The sequence below is a fragment of the Antennarius striatus genome, chromosome 21 (assembly GCF_040054535.1).
Source record: "Antennarius striatus isolate MH-2024 chromosome 21, ASM4005453v1, whole genome shotgun sequence".
NCBI classification, from domain to species: domain Eukaryota; kingdom Metazoa; phylum Chordata; class Actinopteri; order Lophiiformes; family Antennariidae; genus Antennarius; species Antennarius striatus.
Genome location: NC_090796.1, coordinates 1,016,677 through 1,039,675, shown reverse-complemented (window position 1 = coordinate 1,039,675; position 22,999 = coordinate 1,016,677). Strand labels below are relative to the sequence as shown.

At 40.5% G+C, this 22,999-nt stretch overlaps 2 protein-coding genes and 1 non-coding gene across 3 annotated transcripts; 1 reads left to right on the top strand and 2 right to left on the bottom strand.

Moving 5' to 3' along the window:
* Window positions 1–2,665: 2,665 nt before the first annotated feature.
* On the bottom strand, window positions 2,666–13,556 carry wdr45b (WD repeat domain 45B). The gene is made up of 10 exons (XM_068305407.1): window positions 13,379–13,556; window positions 12,504–12,578; window positions 9,188–9,289; window positions 7,635–7,722; window positions 7,282–7,376; window positions 6,479–6,669; window positions 5,947–6,032; window positions 5,236–5,337; window positions 5,025–5,146; window positions 2,666–3,965 (listed from the first exon to the last, which is right to left on the bottom strand). Exons 1-10 carry the CDS (start codon window positions 13,443–13,445, stop codon window positions 3,859–3,861), a joined length of 1,035 nt encoding a protein of 344 aa, XP_068161508.1. The 5' UTR covers window positions 13,446–13,556; the 3' UTR covers window positions 2,666–3,858.
* A 352-nt stretch (window positions 13,557–13,908) lies between these two features.
* Window positions 13,909–13,981, top strand: trnar-ccu (transfer RNA arginine (anticodon CCU)). Its single transcript has one exon. It is a non-coding gene; the product is annotated as a tRNA-Arg (tRNA).
* Window positions 13,982–14,882: 901 nt separating this feature from the next.
* LOC137588372 (zinc finger protein 791-like) lies at window positions 14,883–20,859 on the bottom strand. Its single transcript, XM_068305426.1, has 7 exons — window positions 20,697–20,859; window positions 19,697–19,899; window positions 18,984–19,085; window positions 18,421–18,513; window positions 18,192–18,302; window positions 17,436–17,559; window positions 14,883–17,200 (listed from the first exon to the last, which is right to left on the bottom strand). Exons 1-7 carry the CDS (start codon window positions 20,722–20,724, stop codon window positions 15,171–15,173), a joined length of 2,691 nt encoding a protein of 896 aa, XP_068161527.1. The 5' UTR covers window positions 20,725–20,859; the 3' UTR covers window positions 14,883–15,170.
* Window positions 20,860–22,999: the final 2,140 nt, after the last annotated feature.

The following is a 22,999-nucleotide window of genomic DNA, read 5'->3' as shown; positions in this document are numbered from 1 at the left end:
CTCTTAGTTTGTATTTCTTTGAGTAAAGGCCTTCTTTGTTTGGCAAATGCAATTACAAAATCTGTGCATGAAGAATTTTGTTCTCAGGAGTAAAGATGATCCAACTCAAACGGTTCACCTACTCACCCAACTTGAAGAGAAGTTGGATGGAGTTTCTTCGTTCACGTCTCAGAACAGCAGTTTTCCGTCCTGTCCTGATCAAGCTGAACGGGACGTGACTCCATGCAGCTCACCGGCTTTTACACGAGAACTGTGTGTCAGATCCACCGTGACCTCTGTCCAACGTTAGTCACGCTTAAACCAAAATGTAGCGTTGGATCTGACTAAGTTCTGGTTTTTCTACAAGCTGATCAGTTTGTTCACGTTCATCCTTCCATCTGACTTTGACGGGATTCAGTATGCAGTCTTAGATCTGATCTAATTTAATTTTAATTTTAATTTTTTATTTTTTTTTTAAATTAAAATTAAAATTAAATTAGATCAGTTCTCAATTTTTTTAAATGTGCGTCCTCCGGTCTCCTGGTACATGTAGAACTCTTGGACCTTTTTAATCAATTTTGAATAATGATTTAAAAGGTGCTAGGGTGGAGTGATGCACTCTTTCACTATATAGAGATTTTTATAATCCCCCTGGAGAAATATTTTCCATCAAGTCTATATTTCTATTTTTACGAAAAGTTCTACTTACGAAATTTCTCAGCAGGACAATATTACCTCTACTTACGAAGGAAAGTTCGACTTGCGTAATGTAAAAACACAGTATCGGCTGATACTCGAATAAAAACACAGGATCAGCTGATACTTGAATCTCCCACAGGTTCCCGTATGCAACATTCTCATAGCAGCTCTGCCATTGGCTATTACCTATTATGTATCTTCCTGGGATTCCATTGGCTAAGAGGGATGCCACTCCACCTCTGTGTGGAGCTAGAACGGTGCTTATGGAGTGATAGAAAAGCCTGAAAAAGGGATGCGTTTGGTTGATCTCACCAAAGAATATGGCCGTAATGCATCTACAATCACCACGTTATTAAAACAAAAGGAAGTTTAAGGCGTCGCGTGGGTGGTTGGAGAAGTTCAGGAGGAGGACTGGAATTCACTCTGTTGTTCATGGTGGGGCAAGAGGGCATGAACCAAAGAGGGCAAAAAACAATGGGGACAGCAGTTAAAAGGTAAATGACCATCATTATTATTCTTTATTCTTTGTTTTTTACGTTATGCACAACTCTCATTTATTGTGTAATAACCTCATCGTAACATGTATTTGTTACATGTTTTGATGCATTTTTATGCTTTATTAAACATTTATGTCGGAATTTTTATGGGCTTGGAACGGATTAGGGCATTTGCATGGAAAACACGTCTCTACTTATGTAATTTTCTACTTACGTAATTTCTTCCGGAACCAATTAATTTCCTAAGTAGAGGTACCACTGTGTATATATACAGTATATGTATATATATACAGTATATGTGTGTGTGTGTGTGTGTATCTGGGATATGCTTTCCCAGCCTATCCCAGTTGGCTGTGCCTGCTGGGATCTGCTCCATCAACCCCGTGAGCCCTGACAGCGGTGGAAGTGGGTATTGACAATAAACAAATGATAATGCTCTATGCTTTAATTTCAGAGTACAACGAGACATTAAACTGAATCATACACACACCTCACAAAAATTTTGGGATTTTATATTCTTTCAAGTAGAATATTCTTTCAAGTAGAATTTGAGGATAAACCTAAAATGTACTGTAAATTAGTGTCACAAACATGTGAATGAACCTGATCACTTTGCATCCTGACTAGTTAGACAAGTAACCTGGAATGAAAGCGCTGGCGGGGATTGTTTTGATCATGTGTTTGATCAATAAGCAGAGATGGAACTGACAAAAATTTTCATTGAAGACAGACTTAAAAGACTTTCCAAAATGTTTAAAAGGCCCTCAAGCAAACAGTGAAGGACAAATCCACTCCGTCACGGATTCAATCAAGGCTACAGTTTGTTCCCAAAGTAGAAAAAGGCATCAAACATCAAATATAATTAAAAGCAGATGTTACATTTTATTCACAATTTGAAATGCAGGTTTCACAATCATTTTGAGCGTCCGACACAACTTGGTTTTCAGTTTGTCCAGCATCCCTGCTGTGGTCAGTATGTTCAACCTGAAGCTGTACAATCTGATGTTCTTGCACTGAATAAACAAAAATGTTATCAATTTAAAAAAAAAAAACAATATTTACTCATCAATGCTGTGTAATGTAAATTATACTGCATCAATGTATAATTTTTCTAAATGTAAGCAAATATAAAAACTTTATTAACGTAAAAAAAATCCAAGTCCAGTCTAAAGAATTATAAAAATCCCTCATCTTTTCAGGTGACCCTTGCCAACAATTTTATTCCATCTGATTAGATTCCAGTTGTTTAAGACGAATGTTGGCTCTTAGCTTTATTGATCAGCAAGGAAAAACACTTGACTTTCACTTTCACTTGGCAAACACGTGTTCTTGCTGTGAGTTGGATGAGATCATCTCATCACCTGGTAAATTTATAGAAGGAGCCCAGATTGGACGGGGGCTCCAGGTCTGAGTGGAACTAGTTCACCAGTTCCAGATTCCCTCCTGACCAATGGGCAATAAGGGCCATGAGAAGAAAAAAAAAACAGGGCTCGAAAAGATGAATACATTTATTACATCATGAAACATTTTCATAGTGAGTGCCCGTTTTCAGTCATTGGTGCTGAATGTTGAAAGTGACAGACGATAGACGCGTCCTCTGTCTCTGGGTGTCAGATCCAATCAGGATAGCGATAGCTGGAAATTAATCCAAACGTCACCCTCACATCCAAACTTGGTTTCAGAACTATCACTTAGCTTAGCAGAATGACTACACTGGGGGAACGTAACTAATGTGTATCTTCTTTATGTAATCGCACAAACACAAGTAAATAAAATAATCTAGGTGGTCACTGCTCTTTGATTAAAAAAAAAAAAGTGCAAAACCTGATCGATCATAAGTGATGCTAACCTTCAGCAGGAACGTGGACAACTATTTCCTAAATCGCTCAGATTATTCCTTAAAGCTTCTTGGTCAGGTTGAAACAAAAACAAAATTAACATATATATTGCACAATGTACAAAAAAAATGAAGCAAAAAAAAAAGCACATTTTTTCAGCTGCAGTTCTGTACAAATCTAAGTGGTTAGTTCAGTCAGGCTTGTGGTGTTTATTCAGCGAAGAGAAGAAAGTTGAGTAATACTAAGATTCACAACGCAGGATCGGCTTCCAGATGTTACCTTGAACTTTACAGAAAGAAGTGGAAATAAAACGGTTCCCTCGCTCTGACCCTGCCTTGTGAACACCTTATATACACTAGTATATACATTAACACACATATGTATAGATGACAACAGCAATATGTTCATACATACAAATTCTCTCCCGTCTCGAGGCACTCCCTATAAGTAGGTTGGGTGGTGTTAGTTGAAAAAATCTGAATATTTGCAGTCCCTCTATCTACCAGTATCATCCATGTGATCAAAAATAGACATCCTTCCTCGGAAGACATCTTAAAAAGCGCAAGTCGTCTGTTCAAAAAAATAACTTTCCCTCTTTTATGTAGTCATCTCATCCCCCAGAGACGATCCCCAGGAGTCAGAGAGTCTGCATCTCCGTCGCAGCTTCAATCAGTTCATCTTTGTTGTGGGGGGGGGGTTGTCTGTGCGTCTCTTTGTCCTCCCTCCATCCGACACCCCATCACAGGAGAGGAGAAGCACAGCGAGGGACCCTCTCCTCTGTCCTCCAACGTTACAAAAATAACAGCCTGTGTTATCTTTGTGGAGTCTCCAGCAGGGGTCAAAGGTCACATTTTCTCATCAGTCATCTCCAGGAACTGGGCGTACACGTCTCTGGAACACTCCTCTTTGGAGTTAAACAGGAACTTGTAGTAGCTGCCGTCAGCACAAATGGCTGCAGAGGGAGAGAAACGAGCGAGTCAGCAAAAACAGTCTGGAACTCTGTTATTAGAAGACTTCATGTGAACACACACGTTGTGTTTATTACGTCCAACCCTTTCTGATTGCATTGCCTGTAAGTGGATGTTACAGTATGTCAAGGAAGAGTTCATTTTGAAAAGTAAAAAAATGTGTGCTGCCATAATGCAGTCACTCATATAGATTTCATACACAGTAGAACCTCGAGATACGAGCTGCTTCACCAACGGGTTTTTGAGCTCCGACCCGTCGCTCTGTCTGTAATCGTTTGACATGTGAGCAAAAATCTGAGATAATCTGAGATAATCCACCGCTAACTGGTGGATAGATACATCATCAGATGAGACTGCATCTCCTTCTCATTGGTGGAGTAAAGACGTAATTTCTAACTTTTCTTTTCATAACTTAGAATTGTTTGTAACTTCTATAATATGTATATATTGTTGGGTGGATCGCTTTTCGACTACAACCTCAGATCAGACGACACGAAGTGTTAAGCGGAGGGAAATAAACTTGTTTTACACACACACAGTAAATAAATTAATCATGCACAGGTAAAGTCTGCATGTCCATAGGTTGATAAAAAATATATTTCTTTTCAGACTTTCTCGTTGTTTATGTAACTTATTTTTTTCATAATTTAGAGGGTTTGGGGGCTTTTTTTACAAGGCTGGAACAAATTAAATTGATTTTAGTTATTTTACGAGTTACGAGATCAGTCATGGAATGGATTAAACTCGTATCTCAAGGTAATACTGTATCTGTGAAAAGAAAAATGAGATGAATAAATACACAGACAGACTGTTGATTCCAAACTAGCACTAATCACACCTCAGATGAAGCTCATGGGATGCGATACGCAGATGAAAAAACATTCTGATGTGACGTTACTGAAACATAAACCACCAATGATCAACACAACGCTCAACATGGAGAGCTGTTTAATTTGGCATGGGGCAGATGAGACAGTGTTACCATGGTGACATCACGTGTATACTCTGTTGATACGTGATTATCACAGTCGTTCTGAACTCACCAATGACAGCGTTGGGCTCCGTCCCAAAAGCACACAAACAGGGAGAACGCGACGGGACCTGGAACTTGGAGAAGCTCCACTTGGAGCTGAAGTACTTGGGGAGAAAGCTGGCTGATGCCAAACTGTAGAGAAATGGCCACAGCCAATGAGAACACAGGGTTGGAACATCAGACACGACTTCCTCGGAAAACCTTCAAGTGTTCAGACTCACCTCGACTGTTTGTTTCTTTTGGGGTCGTCTGCAGCAAAGATGTGAACCGTTCCACGATCACTGGACACACAGATGAGGGACGCGTCCTGGTTGAAATTAATACTGACAAACAAAACACAACAAATGAGACAGAACGCTGAAACGCTGTTCAGACGATCATCACAAACAAACTTAACAGGAAACTGGTGGATGGATATAACATCAGCTGAAACCACATCTGGTTCATAGCGCGTGCATGCTTGTGACTTTTGTGTTTCTTTTCATACTTTATTGTTGCTTATTTAGCGTATTTTTTCATAATTCAGTGAGCTTGGAGCTTTTTTACAAAGCTGGAAGAGATTAAATTGATTTTAGTTATGTTAAATGAGGAAATATTGTTTGACTTACGATCTCAGTCACAGAACGGATTACATTCGTACCTTGAGGTACTGCTGAACTGCTGCAAAGCTGCTGGTGCAAGTTTTCAAGTGCCTTCATTACACAACGCTTCCTGACCTCCAGCATGTTTCAATACGACAGCAGAAGCTTCTTGTTACATTGGTTTTCCATGAGGTCACCAGGCTTCTTGCACTAACATCACTAAAAACTAGTGACTTTCAGAATCTGGTCAAACTCAGTGTGGGAATAATCTTCCACTAATCTTTGCCTTGTTTTTGTCAAGAGCAAAGGGTTAATTCTGCATCAATAGCAGAACACAAGGACAATTCTTACCAGTAAATGTTAGCCGCGTGAGAACCCCGTCGTAGCTCCTGTATGAGCTGACCTGCAGACGTGTCGAAAATCCTAATGAGAGTTCCCTGTGGAAACACAACATGGATTGGTCATGAACGGCCACAACTGAAGAACAAGGCGGTCAGAGATGCAGCATCCTGCGACATCATCACATTTTTGTGCCTCTGGCTTCCTGAAATGTTGCTTTTTGTTTTGTGATTATATCTCATCAGGTTTCGGAGATGTGTACCTAAAAAGGTGTAAAAGTGAAAATTTGACCTTGACCTAGTTTTTCAACATCAAGGTTGTGATCTAATTTCCATCCCCTTGCCTCCCTGAATATAACGCCTTTTCTTTCGTCTTTCCATCTTATCCGGTTCTTGAGATATGTGCAAAAAAAAAAAAAAGTACAAAAGTTGAAGTTTGACCTTGACCTAGTTTTCTCAAGGTCATCATCTCATTTTCATCCCCTTTGCTGCCTGAGTAATGTGCTTTTTCTTTCATCTTTCTATCTGCAACGGTTGTGGCTTACCTTTTCTGATGCTGTAGCTATTTTTGTGCCCTGCAGATTTAGAGCAATACAGCACAGCGCCCCCTCATGGGCAGGAATATCAACTGGGGGCTTCTCTGTGTTAGCCAGATCCACGATCTGCACATGGCCTGAGTGAGTCCCAGGGAAGGCCAGCAGAGAGTTGTTACTGTTGGGACACAGCACGCAAAGACCTGGAGAGAAAGACGGAACGCCGGTGAGAGAGTAACACCCTGTGAATCCCAGCATCCTTTGGAATATTTGGGACTACAGGTTTACCTCGGTTTACGTCGTTTCAATTACGATCGCTCTCGATTATACATTGGTTTTCAAAAAAAAAAAATACACGGAAAATTAAAAATCCTGTTTATGTCAGTTTATTTCCACTTTCTGTTCGCCACAAATACCAAAATTGTAAAAAATCACTAGTAAACCGTTAAAAGCACATTATATCACGTTACTGTCTAGATTAGGATAAAAACGACAGAAACGCTCTTTCTGTATTAAAAAATAAAATGTATTTGTTCTTAACCTTAAAACAGATTTGTATTAACCAAATATTATTGAAAATGCATTCATAAATAAAGTACAGTAGCAAAATGGGAAATGTCATTTTCGGTTTAGCCTGGAGTTAATTAAAGTTAACTGACTCACGTCATTATTCTGACTCCTGGAGTGGATTAATGAGGTGAGCCGAGGTTTACCTGTAGTTTCTGCTACGAGTTAAAATGTTGTGTGGGTTTAGGGTTAGCTTTCTGCATCCAAACGGAGGGGGTAAGGTGGGTGTTGGACGTGTGAGGACTGACCTTTGGGGTTGAAGCACGTCTCAAACACGTGCAGCTGATGGGGGTTGTGGGTAAATGTGAAGACTTTGATCATTGAGTCCAGCACAACAACAATCCTGAGAACAGATCAGACCTAAAGGATAAAGTCTGAACTACAAGTCAGAACCCGACCCCACAGATAACCCACCACACCATGACATTAAAGTACAACATTTTTGACACAGAAATGTGTGTCTGATCCACACAAGTGGACCAACAGAGGAACACCCCCCACCCCCCACCCCACTGCATTACTCAATCCGTATTTTGTAACCCCTGAACACATGATCTTCCTTTAGAAAGTCGACCAGGAGTCCATTTCATCGTATTCTTACCTGTCACGCCGAAGTTTCACTGCTTTCACTTCTGTTGAGAACTCGATCTCAATAACCGTCTTCTTCTTCAGGTCATCCCAGATCATTACTGGAACACCAAAACACACAAACCAATGAGTCAATAACAGATAAAACGTCTGGTCTTTAACAGGTTTTTGTGATTTGTACTATAATACGACAAATACGACAAATCAATAGGCCTTCAATGATTGTACTAATGAAAATATCAAAGTGGTACCTTAAATCAACCCCTCCCCTCCTGCTTCAGACGTTAAAATCAACATATTCCCTAAGTTTTCAACAATATACACGTCATGAAACTTTATACCATTTAAAAGAGCCGAGGACGAAAAAGTCGGCATGAAAAAAAATAATTTATTTTTTGCATTTGGGGTTGTTTGTTAACGTGCAGCACATTTCCCAAATATTAAATATCAAGTTTAATGTTTAATATTAATTTTTTTTCTAATGTGAATCAATTTTCTAACCTGCAACAAGGTATGTTTTGTGAAAGCTTTGTTAATATATGGTGAACATACTGCAGAAAAATCAGGCAATTAAGTCAAATAAACATTATTAACACAATATTCTTATAATTATGTTACAAATACACAAAATCATTCCATAGGTTGAAATTTTCATTACTTATTAGTAATTAATCAATCTACTTGTGCTGCTGTTGCTATGGTGATGTTATAAGGTCGCGTTCAGACTGGCAGCTAAAATCCGATGTTTAGCCCATCCAGATTGATGTCGGATGTCTCTTTTACAGTCTGAACAGCCAATTTGGACACTCGCTAAAAACAGTGTGGACAGTCGGATATGAAAGCCAAAAGGGTCACAAGCACGCTGGGTTCTATTGTAGTGAAGAGTGTGAGATAATCGTGCCACAGGACGCTTTGCAGAGTGTATGTTCCAAATTAAATATATTTTTAGTTTATGAACCTGTAAGGTGTCATGTCTGGTATGTTTTTAGTTCTCTTTTAACATTTCTGAACACGCATGTTGTAGACGATAGTATTTACCAGGACAATCTGCCTATTTGGTTCTTTCAAGTTCTTCAATCAGAGGTCACATCTGAACTTTTGTTGGTGACATTTGTGATCCCTCTCCCACAAAATACACTACATAAAATTAAAATCAGAAGCGACCACTTCAGAACGTGATGGATTCCACGTTAGGTTGGTTGTTACTTTCTTCTAACTGAATTATTTCTTCTCAGCTGGTGTTAATCGGTCTTCTCAGAAGGGCTGCACCCCATCAACAGTTTTTCACCAAATACACTGAACCAGCATTGGAGGAAAAATATAGAAATTGCTGACACATGGTAAGAATGCTGTATGTATGACTGCCATATGACCTTGAATGTGCTTCTATGTTTAGTTCACAACTCTAACAGCGCAGTGTTCTGACTGGTTTGCAGGTGTGTCATCATCTTTTTTGAAAGCGTTAAACCGTTGGTACGTGACAGTTTCGATGAAACCAAGACGAAATGCCAGCTTTTTTCTGAAGCACCTGTTTCAACATTTCTGAATGAACTAGGTAAAGCACACCTTTGTTGGTCGGGTACTTGGGTTTCTTTCCTCCCCCCACCAGTGCCAAATAGTTACACCTGAAGAGCATCTCCACATGGCCAACGCCTCCTTCCAGGAACTCTGAAAGGGAAAGTCACCGATTTCACACAAATAGAGCAAATGTCACAAAACAACCCTTATCGTCACAAGTGACTGTGTATCTAAGCTTATTGATTCATGTCATCAGAGAACCGTATGTGGACCAGTGCAGAATAAAGTAGATATGACCTCTCCTCTCTAACTCAGGGCAGGTCATGTGTTGAGTCACAGCTTCAGCTGTTTGGGGGGGAAACTTCCCATTTATAGCACAAAATATAAAAGCTTTAATTCTGGAACTTGGTTACTGAAGCAGATCAGCTGTTTTTTCTGTGGTCATAAGCCAAACAGCTCGTATCTAATATTAGCTGCTCAGCTAAGCATTCTGATTATCCCCGTTGTAGAAAGGACGTTTAAAATAATATCTTCAATAAATGAATAATAATATAATAATAATAATTATTATTATTATTATTATTATTATGCAAGTGACCAAGAATCAATTTTTCATTAAAGCCATCTAATTTCAAAAATGTTGGAATCAATGCAACTCTTCAAAAAAAAACCCTTATTTTAAATTTAGTAAATTGATTTACTATTACTTAGCCAGAGCATTTCTGAGTAAAGAGACCAGAGAATATTAGTTTCAGGGTATTTCACTTATAAACTGAATTAGATGTGTCCTAGATGAGCACCGATACTTGATTATTACTTTAAACTAACATAAGTTTGAAAGTGCCTGAATGGTACCAGTATTTAATATGTGACCAAATACTGTATGTCATTTCACGTTGAAATATGGCCCACCGCATTTTCAGTATTTAATGTCTTCTTGTTAATAATTCATTAAGTGTGTAAATCATTAGGTTTTGTCTGACTCACTATGATTATATGATACTGAGAAATACATTTTTTCCAGTATTTCTGCTGCCAGCTTTGGGTGACATCAAAGGAAAATGGCCCCAGTACAAATACTATGAGACAGTTTCCGTGACCATTATGGAGGCCCAGCGGAACCACAGCCAGGCCACAAGACATTGTTTTATTGTCAAATATTCATTCACTCCAAAATAATTGTTTGTGTTTGACAGCCTCTAGGCTGGGTTGTTCTAAAATTGGGTCCACCTTCTCCTGTTCCCTTTGTTTTAAATATTTTTTAATATGGAAATAAAGTAATCAAAAATGTTGGTGCACACAGAACGTCCCTGCTGGCTCTGGCCTCTGGGCCTGAAGAGCTTCCTACTGGAAATACTGGATCACTTCTGTCACCATTTGATGCAAATCGGTTTGCTATGGAATAAAGAATGGAAAGGACTGGAAAAAGTAACAGCATCATGGCGAGCTGCAGGTCATATCAATGTCATCAGCTTGGGTGAAGTCAAACATGAAAAGTGGCATCAAGGTAAATAAAAGTTTTTTTTGGAGCCTTCAGCATCATCTGAAGGATCAGACCGGGAGCTGCAGCAATTAGACAATTAACAAAAACCATTCATTCTTTCATCTTCTTGAACTGTAACCACCTTACGTCTGCTGAGTGTAGAGCTGGAGTTGGAAACATTCAGACTTAAAATGCACAGCTGCACAAATAGGAACAAGCTAATCAATGACTTGACATTGGTGATTAGTGTCTTGTACTGTCCTGTACCTCCTCCACCGCATACTCTCCTACCTGGACGCCGGGGGCTGTGCCGTCAGGGTGCTCTTCTTTGACTTTTCGAGCGCCTTCAACACCATCCAGCCCCGGCTCCTGCAGGACAAACTGACCTCCATGGCTGTGGACCCCTACCTCGTGAGCTGGACAGACCCCAGTACGTCCGTATGGGGGACTGTTTGGTGACCAGCAGCCGGGGGCGCCACAGGGGGACCGTTCTATCCCCCATTCTCTTCACCCTCTACACATCAGACTTCAAGCACAACTCGGATACATGCCACATACAGAAGTACTCCGACGACACCGCGATAGTGGCATGTATCCTGGAGGGTGATGAGGGGGGGTACAGGGCATTGGTGGCTGACTCCGTGAAGTGGTGCCAACAGAACCAGCTCCAGCTCAACATCTCCAAGACAAAGGAGATGGTGCTGGATTTCCGGCGGACACCTCCCTCTCCACAGCCAGTGGTCATGGAGGGCAGTGAGGTGGAGGTGGTAGAAAACTATCAGTACCTGGGACTGCAGCTAGACAGCAGACTGGACTGGTCACTCAACTGGGACTGTGTGTACAAGAAGGGGCAGAGCAGGATGTACTTCCTAAGGAGGATGGCCTCCTTCAACATCTGTCCTAAGCTCCTTCTCATGTTCTATCAGTCCGTAGTCTCCAGTGTGCTGTCATACGCCATTGTGTGTTGGGGTGGGGGGGCCAGGAAAAGAGATATGGACCGTCTGAACAGACTCATCCGCAGAGTGGGCTCAGTGGTCGGGCTGAGCCTGGACTCTGTGGAGACAGTTCTGGGGAGCAGGACCATGTCTAAATTCAGGGCCATCATGAACAACACCAGCCCCCCCTACACACCACCTTCTCCCAGCAGAGGAGCACCTTCAGCAGCAGACTGCTGTCACACAGCGCCTCCACAGAGAGGCTGAGGTCCTCCTTCATGCCCCGTGCCATCAGGGGGTACAATGAGTCTCTCAGGAGGAGTGGGGGGGGGGGTGGCGAGGTCAGCACGGGGTTAAATGGATTTGAATTTAATTTTATACTGTTTATACTTTAATTTTTTTAGTATATGTCCCGTTAATGCTGCATGTGTCTGTTAGTGTAGTGTCTGTCTTGTGGTACGTCCTGTTTTGTTTTTATTTTTCCTGGTGTTTGGCTGAGCAGTGGATGTGTGCAATTTCCTCCGGGATTATCTAGTATGCTCCATTTTAAAATTGGTTGTATATTTTCTACCACAAGTACTAACAGAAATCATCTAAATCCCATAGAATATAAATTATAGCTATATCTGACAACATTCTTTCATGAAGGAAGGCTTGACTGACTCACCTATTTGACAAAAGCTTTATAATACTAAAAAATATACCTTGTTTATTATCAACCATGACATTTTTGTTGTTAAAAGAGTGTTATGAAGTGATGTCATTGAGTTAAACTGATTACAAATAGAGTTCACATTCAAAGATTAATTTAATAGTCATGAAAAAAAAGGTTGAGTTTTCGTTTTGGGGAACCTTTACCTTGAAAAAGGAGCATTATGTTCACTATTAAAACGTGTCACTAAAATGAAATGTGTTCATGTTCTAAGCACTGGTGTTGATGAGTTACCCTGTTTCTCTTTCTCCTTCAGAGGGTCTGTGTTGTACACACGAAATCCATTTTCCATCCCACAGGCAAAGCATCCTAGAAACACACAGCAAAGGAACAGACATCAGAAATGTACTTCTGACATTAATGTTGTGACATTTATCATCAATTGTTCTCAGATCTGGGGCTTTTCACAATCATCTGAGGGGAAACCTGGAGACACTGATGACCGTCTGGACCCCCGACACACCTTTACCTGACAGGAAGACCTGCTTCTATTAAATCAGTTCACAAGTATTGGAATGGAAATAAATTATAATTTAATTCTGTTAATGTGGATTAGAGGCGAGAAAGAGAAAAATATTCAACAGATATATATATATATAAAATGAATATTGAAAAGTTTAGCCTTTGAGGGATTGTAGCTACTTTTAACATTAGCTCAAAAATGGGACTGACTTAGCTTAGCACATTAAACGTACGAATATCGACAGAAACTCAGCTTGCCTTAGCTTTTAGGTTAAATTAACCTCTATTTGATTTAGTTCTTTGACTTACACTTCGCGTTTATGTGTAATTTAACAACTAAAACAATACCAATATAACGTTATCCGACAACAAAAAAGCTATTGTTGTTAGCTTAGCGAACTAGCTAAATAAGCTAGCACACAAAGCTAATATTAGCTTAATGTTTTGGACATGAGCGTTTACTCTTGATGACTGTCTAGTTGTAGTATAATAAGTTCATAAGAAATAAAATAAACTCAAAACTGTAGTTTTGAGTTAGTAAATATATGTGGTAAATGTATTCTGTGAACAAACTCATGTCGTAATGTTAGCTTAGCCTCCATGACGGTTCCAGTCCCCCTTTAGAAACCAACAGTCCCGCTGCTCACCGTGGTCCTGGTTGAATCCAGCGTAAAGCAGCCCGTTCCCGTGCGGGTTAGTCGGTGGGGAATTCATTATTTTAACTGAGCAACCAAATGTCAGATAACATTAACGATCCAGTCCAACCGCTGCTGCCTGACAGGATGTCAGCTACCATTCCTCCTCCCTGCTGGCCGGACAGAAGGAACACTAATGAGGCGGGTTCCTGTTAGCCAGACGACACCGGAGGAGGATTCAGATCATCAGCGACTGTTGGAGCGAGTATTTAATGCTGCACTCCTGTTATTATAATGGGGTCGTTTAACTAAACGTGAACACATAAATGTGTGTGTTACTACTTGTTACAAAGAAATGGCTATACAGTATAGATATATACTGTAAAGATCAGCCGCTGGTCATCAGTGTCTTCATCACGTATCGTATCCGGAGCTGGTTGTTGACGTGGCTCCTCAGAGCAGGTGACATGTTGACCAAACTTTGTGTCCAGTTTCACATCCTAATGTACTTAAGGTGATACACGCCGACACAGACACATCAAGCCCCAGTGGCCTAATGGATAAGGCACTGGCCTCCTAAGCCAGGGATTGTGGGTTCGAGTCCCATCTGGGGTGGTCGCTTTTATTAATAAATTATCTTTAATCTTGGAATCTTCAGATTTAATTTCTTGCTTTAATGCTACTTCACCATTGTCCAGTGAGGATAGAGACGAAGTGGAAAAGCACTGGGAACTCTTGAATAGTGCGCTGGACATCCAGAAGAGGGTTCACCGCTCATCCTGGAGAGCGTGTCAAAATCAAGGCCCGCGGGCCAAATGTGGCCCGCAAGAGCATTAAAGCATTTTCCTTTATTCACTTAGTTTGATCCCTTTTTAATATAACTATGTAGGTTTCATAACCTGACAAATTATAAAGATTTGTGTTATAACAGAGCAAGAAACAGTTTTTCTGTGCGAATGTCTGTAACTTCAATAAATAATTTAACATTATTTATTTTGCATCATATTGAGTTGCATTTATTAGTTACATCTGACCATTTGAGGACAGCCATTATGCTGATGTAGCCCTCGATGAAAATCAGTGACACCCCTAAAGGCTTCTTCAGTTCTGAATGGATTTTGGGGAGTTCCTGGATTCAACAGAGATCTATCATGACCTGGATTCAGGGGGAAACTTCACGGACAAGAAGTGAGATCATGTGATCCAAACCTGAACATGACTGTTATTGACTGAACTGAGACAGCTGTTGGTGTCACGGACTGGAACACAACTACACAGGTAGCCCTGAAGTCATAGGACACAAGTGTAAAGAACCAATACAATCAATGGTTCAAATGTATTCACCATTTATTCAGAGGTTGAGCACTATTTACTTTGGTGAACTCTTTGGGTCAAAAATCCTGTTGTACTTCTTATACTCTTGAGATCTTTACCCTTTCCATGTACTAAGCAGGCCCACATGAAACCCAAATTGAACATGACTTCAATGATTAAAAAAAATCAAATACCACTTCAAATGAAACTCATTTATTCAAGAAAAAGAAATACATTCTCAAAGGATCAAACTATTTAATCACTTACATATACAAATCTTTTGTAGGGCTACAGGAAACTTTTCTGTAAAAAAATTACATTTTTAATGAACTATACAATTGATCCGGTCAGAACAATTCAAGCTGCGGAAGCCAGATGACAACGTGGCTGACAAAGAAACATCCTTCAAAATCCTCAAGACTGAAATCTCAAATATCAGTCTTATAGTCAGAGTCCTCAAAATCAGGTCTACAACTGAAGCTGACCTCCTTCACGCATGAACAAGTCTCCTGTGTCTTTTTAGGCCATGCAAGCTTGAAAAGCCCTTGCTGCATATTGAACAAATATATGGCCTCTCTCCAGTATGGGTTCGCATGTGCAGGGTAAGAAAGCAGGACTGGACAAAACCTTTTTGACAGATGTTGCACTTAAATGGTCTTTCTCCAGTATGGTATCTTCTGTGGATCTTTAATTCTGCGGCCGATCTGAAACACTTGTCACAATCCTCGCACTTGAAAGGCCTTTCTCCTGTGTGAATCAAAGTATGTCTCACCAAAGCATCCTTGCCAAAGAACCCTTTTCCACAGTGCTCACATGGGAAACGCAGTCCCTTGTGATGGAAATTGTCATGTTTCAGAAGGCATCGTCTTGAAGTGAAGGTCTTCCCACACTGAGCACAGGTAAAGGTTGGCAACGGTTTGTCTGGAAAAGGTTCACCAGAGTGATGCACACGGGCCACATGCCTTGTTAGTGTGACCCCATGCCGAAATTTCTTGCCGCATTCCCAGCAGAGGAATGGATATGCTTTAGTGTGTTTTTTATGGTGCTCCACGAGGTCAGAGTACGATCTGAATCTTTTACTGCAAGTTATACACTGAAACGGTTGGTAACCGGTGTGTTTCCACTCATGCCTGATAAATCGCTTCAAACTTGCAAAAGTTGTCTCACAATGGGTGCAGATGAAAGGCTCAGTAGGGTTATGGATGTCAATGTAGTGTTTATGAAGTGCCTTAAACACGGGAAAATTTGCCTCACACTGGTTGCACTGAAACGGAGTGTGAGACTCTTTATGCATAGCCAATGCTTCAGGGTCTCGTACCAGCTTCATGCAGACTTCACAATAGAGAGGATTGTGAGTTTGTTTGTGGGACACCAATGTGGATTTATATTTGAATGCCTTGTCACACTCATCACATCTGAAGCAATGCTTAACATCCTCCGTTTTCTCAGGATCCACCTGAAGCTCATTGTAGCAAATGTTTCTCAAGTGGAACCGAAACGTTTGTCTGCACTTAAACTCAACGCTGCACTGAGGACAGTAAAACGGACCTTCGATCATACTTTTGTTTCCATCGGGGCTCAAGTCTCTGGAAGATCTCCTTTCAGAAGATGGCAAGTAATCAGGGTCAGACGGCTGCTCTTCATTGGTTTCTTCACAAGGAACCTCGCTGGACGTCTGCTCGCCATCTTCTGCTGTCGTCTCTTCTTGTGTTGGTTTTCTTCCAGGTTTTGCTTTTGTCATACTCGGACATCTGTGCTGCTGCAAGTAACGCAAGCTCTTGTAAAACCTTTTACAGGCTGGACAAGAATAGGGTAGTTCCTCTGAGTGTCGATTCATGTGGCGCTCTAAAAACTTGGCCTGACTCACCACCTTGCCGCAAACTTTGCACGTTCTCTCATCCACGTTGTTGTCTTTGTTTGAACTCTGGGATCTGGCTAATTTTCCAGGGCCGCTACTAGCCGTACTGTTGCTCTTCGCTTTTCCTGATTTCCTCCACTGAGACAGGTATCGTTTCATCTTGAGTCCACGGTTCTTTCGCACTGGTCTTTCCCATACAACATAATCTGGATCATCTTGTTTAGCCCTTGCTCTGCTTTGCACTTCAAAGTCTTCATCAACAGGAAGCTTCTTTTTTCTCCCACGTCGGTTTGGCTTCTTTTCTGCACCACCGAGCACAGTCACTTGGCCGTCCTCCCCGATCATCAACGTTCCAGACTGGCCATCGTGGGGGTCACCTGCCATTTCACAGCCACTGGCTTCAGCCCCTACAGCGGGATCTCGAACAGCGTCCATCTCTGTTTTCACTTCACTGCCAAGGCCAAACCAGTTGGTTTGCACGCACGCATTTCCGCTTCCCTCGCCGTACACTTCTTTGTTCTCAGATTCCACCTCCATCTCTGTGCAGACTGTATACTCAAGTCCTTCTCCATCTGTTTCTGTTTGTTCATTGACAATCACAACTCTTTCCACAGGAGGGAGACAGAGAGCTGACAGGATTCCACTGTCAACAATGCAAGATTCTGAAATGAGAGGCCACAGGAATGGATAAATTACGTATTGACATATTCTTCCTTCTGACTACCAGGCGGTATATATTATGTTTTGTTGCATGCAAAAGTAACTACCGAATCTGTAATCATTTATGCTGAAAATAAGAGAATAATTTCTGACATATTTAATGTACAGCAGTTTCTGTCCCAAGCAAAGCACTCAAGACATTCTTTGACCAGGTCATTGATATTGTGAGAAGCTCACCTATGTTCTCTAACTGGCTGAGATCTTTCTGGCTGCCCAGCAAGGTTTTGAGCTCATGAGAATGAGCAAACATGTCCATGCACTCGTTCAGAACACATGAGGTATCACTGAGCAGAGATGCAATCTGACAGGAAAAAATGAAAATTAGTGTGAAGCAAAAATCACAACTACACCAATCCCTCGCTTATCCGCGCTTCAAGATGCACGGATTCAGTACATTGTGGATTTTTAGTAGGTAGTCACGTGATACCGTACGCGCATGCTATTGGCCTACAGCATCTGTGTGTGCGCTGCGTTCCGAGACCCACTGTTCCACCTGCAATTTTTCTTAAATAAAAAAGTGCTTTTAACAGTCTATCAGAGTGTGGGAAAAGGTCATACAGGTAGAAGGTGGTTTAATATCAGTATGGGGGGTTCATAAGCATTTAAATTAAATAATAGTTTGTTGCCGTATCGCTCACTTTTGTTTTTCATGTGTTGTCCTGGAATGCATTTACCACGAGTAATGAGGGATTACTATATTTCTAATTTTAATAATAATCATTACACAGAAGTATGAACAAATATATCTTTGTCAATCTTATGGAAAATTTCATTCAAAATACAAAGTAGATAAAATATGATTGATATAACAGTGAAGCAAAGGTGAAATTAATGGTGATTTTGTCAGACTCTTCCAAAAACAGGTTTTTGGTCTATCACTACTTATAAAAAATATCATTTCTGATCTATTTTTCAACTGACACATAAGTATACCTGTTGGAGAGTCTGGGCAGGAAGAAGCTTCTCCAGTCGGGACAGAAACAACCACATCAGTGTCTGGATTGCTTTGTCATATGTAGGGCCAAAGTCTCCTGGGAAAACATCCTGGAACACGAAAATTAACTAAATTGAAATTGTAAATTAAAATATCTGAACTGTCTTTACAAAAGGTGGATTCTGAAAGGAGTTTTTATGTGAACCTAGTTTTACTATGAAAATCTACCAGGAAAAAGTTGTTTCTCTCTTCAGGATCCCTCAGGAGATTTTGGACCAGGCCCATGAAATGTGAGTCAGACACTCCTTGTTCAGCATCAGTCTGCAATAAAAGACAATATAACATTACATAGTTTCTGGGAACCTGTGGCCGTAAAATATATAAGATGGTAGCCATTACTACCATGCTCACACAATCAAAAAGCATCAAATAAAATTCTATTTCAAGACAAAGTGTTTCTAACAAAATAATCCAAAGTTATTAAAAAAATGGAAAATACAAAAACATAAATACTATATGTACATGGAAAACCGTAAAAGAGTAAACTAAGAATGAATATATGAATGAATGAATGCTTTATATACTGACAAATAAGAGTGAACGAAAAGGGAACAGTATACAACAGGCATGACTTACACTATGTGGTGCAAGTCAAAAACAGCAAGCAAAATATGAGCAGAGTAGACATGCAGAACATTGCTGCCTTAACTGATGTATTTATATAAGATAAAACAAAAGAAAACAGTATTTATACTCAAGATGATTTATATTGACTACAAGTGTAAACTCACCTCTGTGCTCCACAGAGATCGGAGGTTCTGCATTCGGTCGAGATGTGGCTGAATGACATGGAGGTCAGCAGTCTCCTCAGAGCGGCACAGCTCCAAGATAAGCTACAGTCACAGGGCAACAAGAACAATGTGATGTAAAATGCTGATCAGTGCTGCAAAACTGTCTGATATTGCTTTTTTTCATGTAAAAATAGAGTACTATGCAAGAGAGCAGGGGCTGCTTAGGTGTTCAAATGAAAGATGGAACACTGAAGCATAGTGCAAAACAAACACCAACCTGAAATTAGAAATGACAGACAGAATATGACCGTATTGCTGAGGCATAATTATTTTGAAAACAATACTTGTAATTTTGGTTACCTAAAAGATTAAGACAATATAATGTGATTATTGTCCACTTTTTCCTCAAAATCCGACAGAGTACGGATAAGAGCATCAACAACTCTATAAAATTGGGTGTGATATTCTTGTGTTTTGTCCACACCAAGTCAAAATGTCCCCAGACAATGGAAACGGCTTTCTTTTTAGACCAAACTCCATAAACCCATTTAAGAAAAAAACTGCCAATGACTGCTCTAAGCATTCTAGGTTAAGGTAGTGGATATTTTGATTCAGTGTTACAATTTTCTTTTCTTTTTTTTTGTATTAATATTGTCAGTGATATAGCCATGTCCTTCAAAAATCTCACTTTATTTGAAAAAACTCTTTCTCACCCTTGCTCTGAGACCTAAAATGAGTTCTGCCCGCTGCCTTGTGGATAAAAGCTGAGGTACAATCTCTGTAACCATGAAAACAAACTCCTCAAGTAGTCCATAATCCGAAACAACTTTCTGCTCCACTGTCTGCCAGATTGCTGCAGAGACGAGCCGAATCGGTGGGACCAGGAGTCGCAAGGCAGAGACAGGAAGAGAGGAACCTGCAAAAAAGGAAATACATTTCACAAATGTTTGAAAGGATGACACAATATGTATCACCTTGGAACAGAGTTAAATCTAAAAGAAATTAGACATTATGAACATCCACTGTAGTAGAACCAAGACCAAACCCAATCATGCTTTTCAACGAAGAGTCTGAACAACCACTTATCTTTCTTTTGCATTTTGAAAAACGACAATATGACTTCATATGATAAAGCTTTTATATTTTTCATCCTCTCAAATCTGTTGAGAACAGGCATTGCATCTCTGTTAATAGAAACTCAACAAATACATTTTGACGTCAGGGTGTATCGAGGGCGGATTCTGCCGCCTTCATTTCCTCGACTGGTCGAGCCCTGAAAATGCATGTCGGTACATGAATAAATTACCAAAAAATTACAGTGATAACAATTAAGAAACATGCATTCATATTACGTTGAGCTGTTTGTTGGACTGGTTCAGCTCGTCAGAACAGAGCAGGAATGAAGTCGTTTGAGTTGATTGAACTCAAATAATTTAACATTAGCGAAGGCAGGAACTTACAGCGTATTTATATAGATAGCATTAGCATGTATCCCAAAACAGCAACTTAACGAAGCTAATAACATTAATGAAGACCTTGTTATGATTTTAATTAAATTATTAACTATTTAGTACTATCGCAAGTCTTAGTCTATTCCAATGTTTTACGACATTAAACAGCCAAAAGCCACCTCCACGACTAAGTTAGCACACACTCCCGCGCGCGGGCTGCGCCGCGGCCTAGCTAAACACCCCGGCGTGTGTCTCCACTCACCGGGGACCGCAGACACACCTCCGTCCATCCTGCGCGTCTGCTCCAGTTACATTAGTTAGTGGAGACCTGTTCGGTACGCAACACGAATCAAATCAAGTGTTTTTGAAGAGGTTGCGTCCCAAGACCCAAGTCACTCCAGCGATCTTTATGCGTCAACAGTTGCCTTCCGTTCCGTTCGAAATAACAGTCCGACTGGAAGGCAGGAAAATGCGATGAATAGTTCCGTCCGTACCTCGTTATCTCAGTATTATCTCATATTATTTATTATAATAATAATAATAATAATAATAATAATAATAATAATAATAATAATAATAATAATGATAATAATAATAATAATATAATGTTATTGATATTACTGTTATTGTTATAGTTTGTACCATCATCATAAACAAAACTGTACATTAAATTATTATAAACATATTAACAAAAACATCTTGATGGATGTAGCAATGTTGCAACTATTCAAAGGAAAACCTGAAATAACTAAGACTGTTAATTAATTTTAAATGAGCTTTGTTTTTTAATGGACCTGAGAAACAACAGACTAAAAGAAAATGTTTTTGGAATCTGGGGTCTTTAATCCACAAGATTTTAAATCACACTATTGGATTTAACTGAATCTGCTGTCAGAGGAGGACTTTTTTATGTAAGAGCTATTACAGGAACATCAGTGGAGTTCAAGTTCATCACGGCTAAAATCTCCACTGTTGGATGTGTGGTGGAGATCTGTGGACCCATCCTGTATGGCGCTGCTGCTCTATCCTCTACTGTGGGTGTGACCACAGTGAGGCTCATCAAAAGCCTCCTGAGAAGCAGGAGGAGCCGACTCACCCCACAGCAACTGACTTCCATAGATTTTTATTGTACAGGTCTTTCAAGTTCAGATGATGCCGATCCCTCCACCGTCTAGGATTATTTTCCCAACACTATTTGTTTTTCGATGTAAATTCCTTTTTGCGTGGATCTCTTGGATTTTGTGTGAATGTTATTATTTTGTAATTTGTTTTTTGTGAATAAACATGCTTTTAAAAATCCACAAAAAAAATCATCTTGTTCTTGTCCCATTAGGGGTCGCCACATCATGACATCCTTTTCCATGGCAGCCTATTTTTTGCATGCTCCTCTCAAACAACAAGTGCCCTCATGTCTTCTACACTACATCCATCCACCTTCTCTCTGGTCGTCCTCTTGCCCTCCTTCCTCATCAGCCTTTTACCAACATCCTCACCCTCGCTCCTCTGAACGTGTCCAAACCATCACATTCACCATCTCTCTAACTTTGTCTCCAGAACTTCTCACCTTGTTTGTTCCTCTGATGAACTCATTTCTGATCCAACCTGGTCTCTCCTAGAGAACCTCAACATGTTCATTTCCTCCACCCTGAGCTCGACTTTCTGTTTTCTTTTAAGCATCACTGTCTCTAATCCATCATGGCTGTCCTCACCACTGTCTCTAATCCGTCTATCGTGGTTGGCCTCATCACTGTCTTCTAAACTTTGCCCTTCATTCTAGCAGAGACTGTTCTGTCACATAAGACACCTGACACTTTCCTTTGTCAGGCTGTGTTCACCGACTCCTGGTTTGTTGTCTTCTATAGCAGTTCCCAACAATCTAGTTGGTTGTATAAAAAACACTTATTACAGCTGCACAGATGAATGCATGATGGCAATAGAGAAAAGAAAGAAGCAGGACTGTTGCCAATGGATAAATGAGGGGTGATGCTAGTGGGATTAGAGGAGCAGGTCCACAGTGGAGGGAAAGATGAGGGGTGAACCTGAGAAAACCTGTGAGGACATAGAACACAGAAACTCCGGGGAAGAAATCGAGTCAGTAAAATGTAATTACTGGGGCATGAATGGAGACTAGCGGAGAGAGAGAGAGAGGTTGGAGGTCGGAGAAGAGGAGTAATAGAGGTCTGTGTAGGTTCTCAGTTATCCAGGTCATGGTTTTACAAAGCTGTTTAAATCTTGAAATTTCCTGAAGACATTTCGCCTCTCATCCAAGAGACTTCTTCCGTTCTCGTGGTGGCTGGTCTTGTCCGCCATAAAACCACCATAAGCATCTCAACCACCTCAGGCCTGTAGCTCCCACGTCCCTGGTAATGAAAGCTATGGAGAGGGTTTAACAGCACATCCTCATAGCTAATGTCACTCGGATGGACCCGCTTCAGTATGCTTACTGCACTGGCAGGGATGTGTATGACGCTTAAGTATTCATCATAGACACGATACATAAACACCTGCAACAGGCAAAGACACCATCCAGACTCCTGTTCGCAGATTTCTCCCGTGTAGCGGTGA

What these genes read in the sequence shown, in the direction of transcription:
- wdr45b (XM_068305407.1), bottom strand. Translation starts at nt 13,445, where the DNA reads ATGAATTCCCCACCGACTAACCCGCACGGGAACGGGCTGCTTTACGCT. An exon ending in CAAGTACCCGACCAACAAAG is followed by an intron (nt 7,723 to 9,187) that starts GTGTGCTTTACC and finishes TTGGTGTTCCAG; the next exon opens with TAATGATCTGGGATGACCTG. An exon ending in GACGTGCTTCAACCCCAAAG is followed by an intron (nt 6,670 to 7,281) that starts GTCAGTCCTCAC and finishes CTTTCTCTCCAG; the next exon opens with GTCTTTGCGTGCTGTGTCCC.
- LOC137588372 (XM_068305426.1), bottom strand. Translation starts at nt 20,724, where the DNA reads ATGGACGGAGGTGTGTCTGCGGTCCCCG. An exon ending in GATCTCTGTGGAGCACAGAG is followed by an intron (nt 18,514 to 18,983) that starts GTGAGTTTACAC and finishes CTTTTATTGCAG; the next exon opens with ACTGATGCTGAACAAGGAGT. An exon ending in CTGCCCAGACTCTCCAACAG is followed by an intron (nt 17,560 to 18,191) that starts GTATACTTATGT and finishes TTTTCCTGTCAG; the next exon opens with ATTGCATCTCTGCTCAGTGA.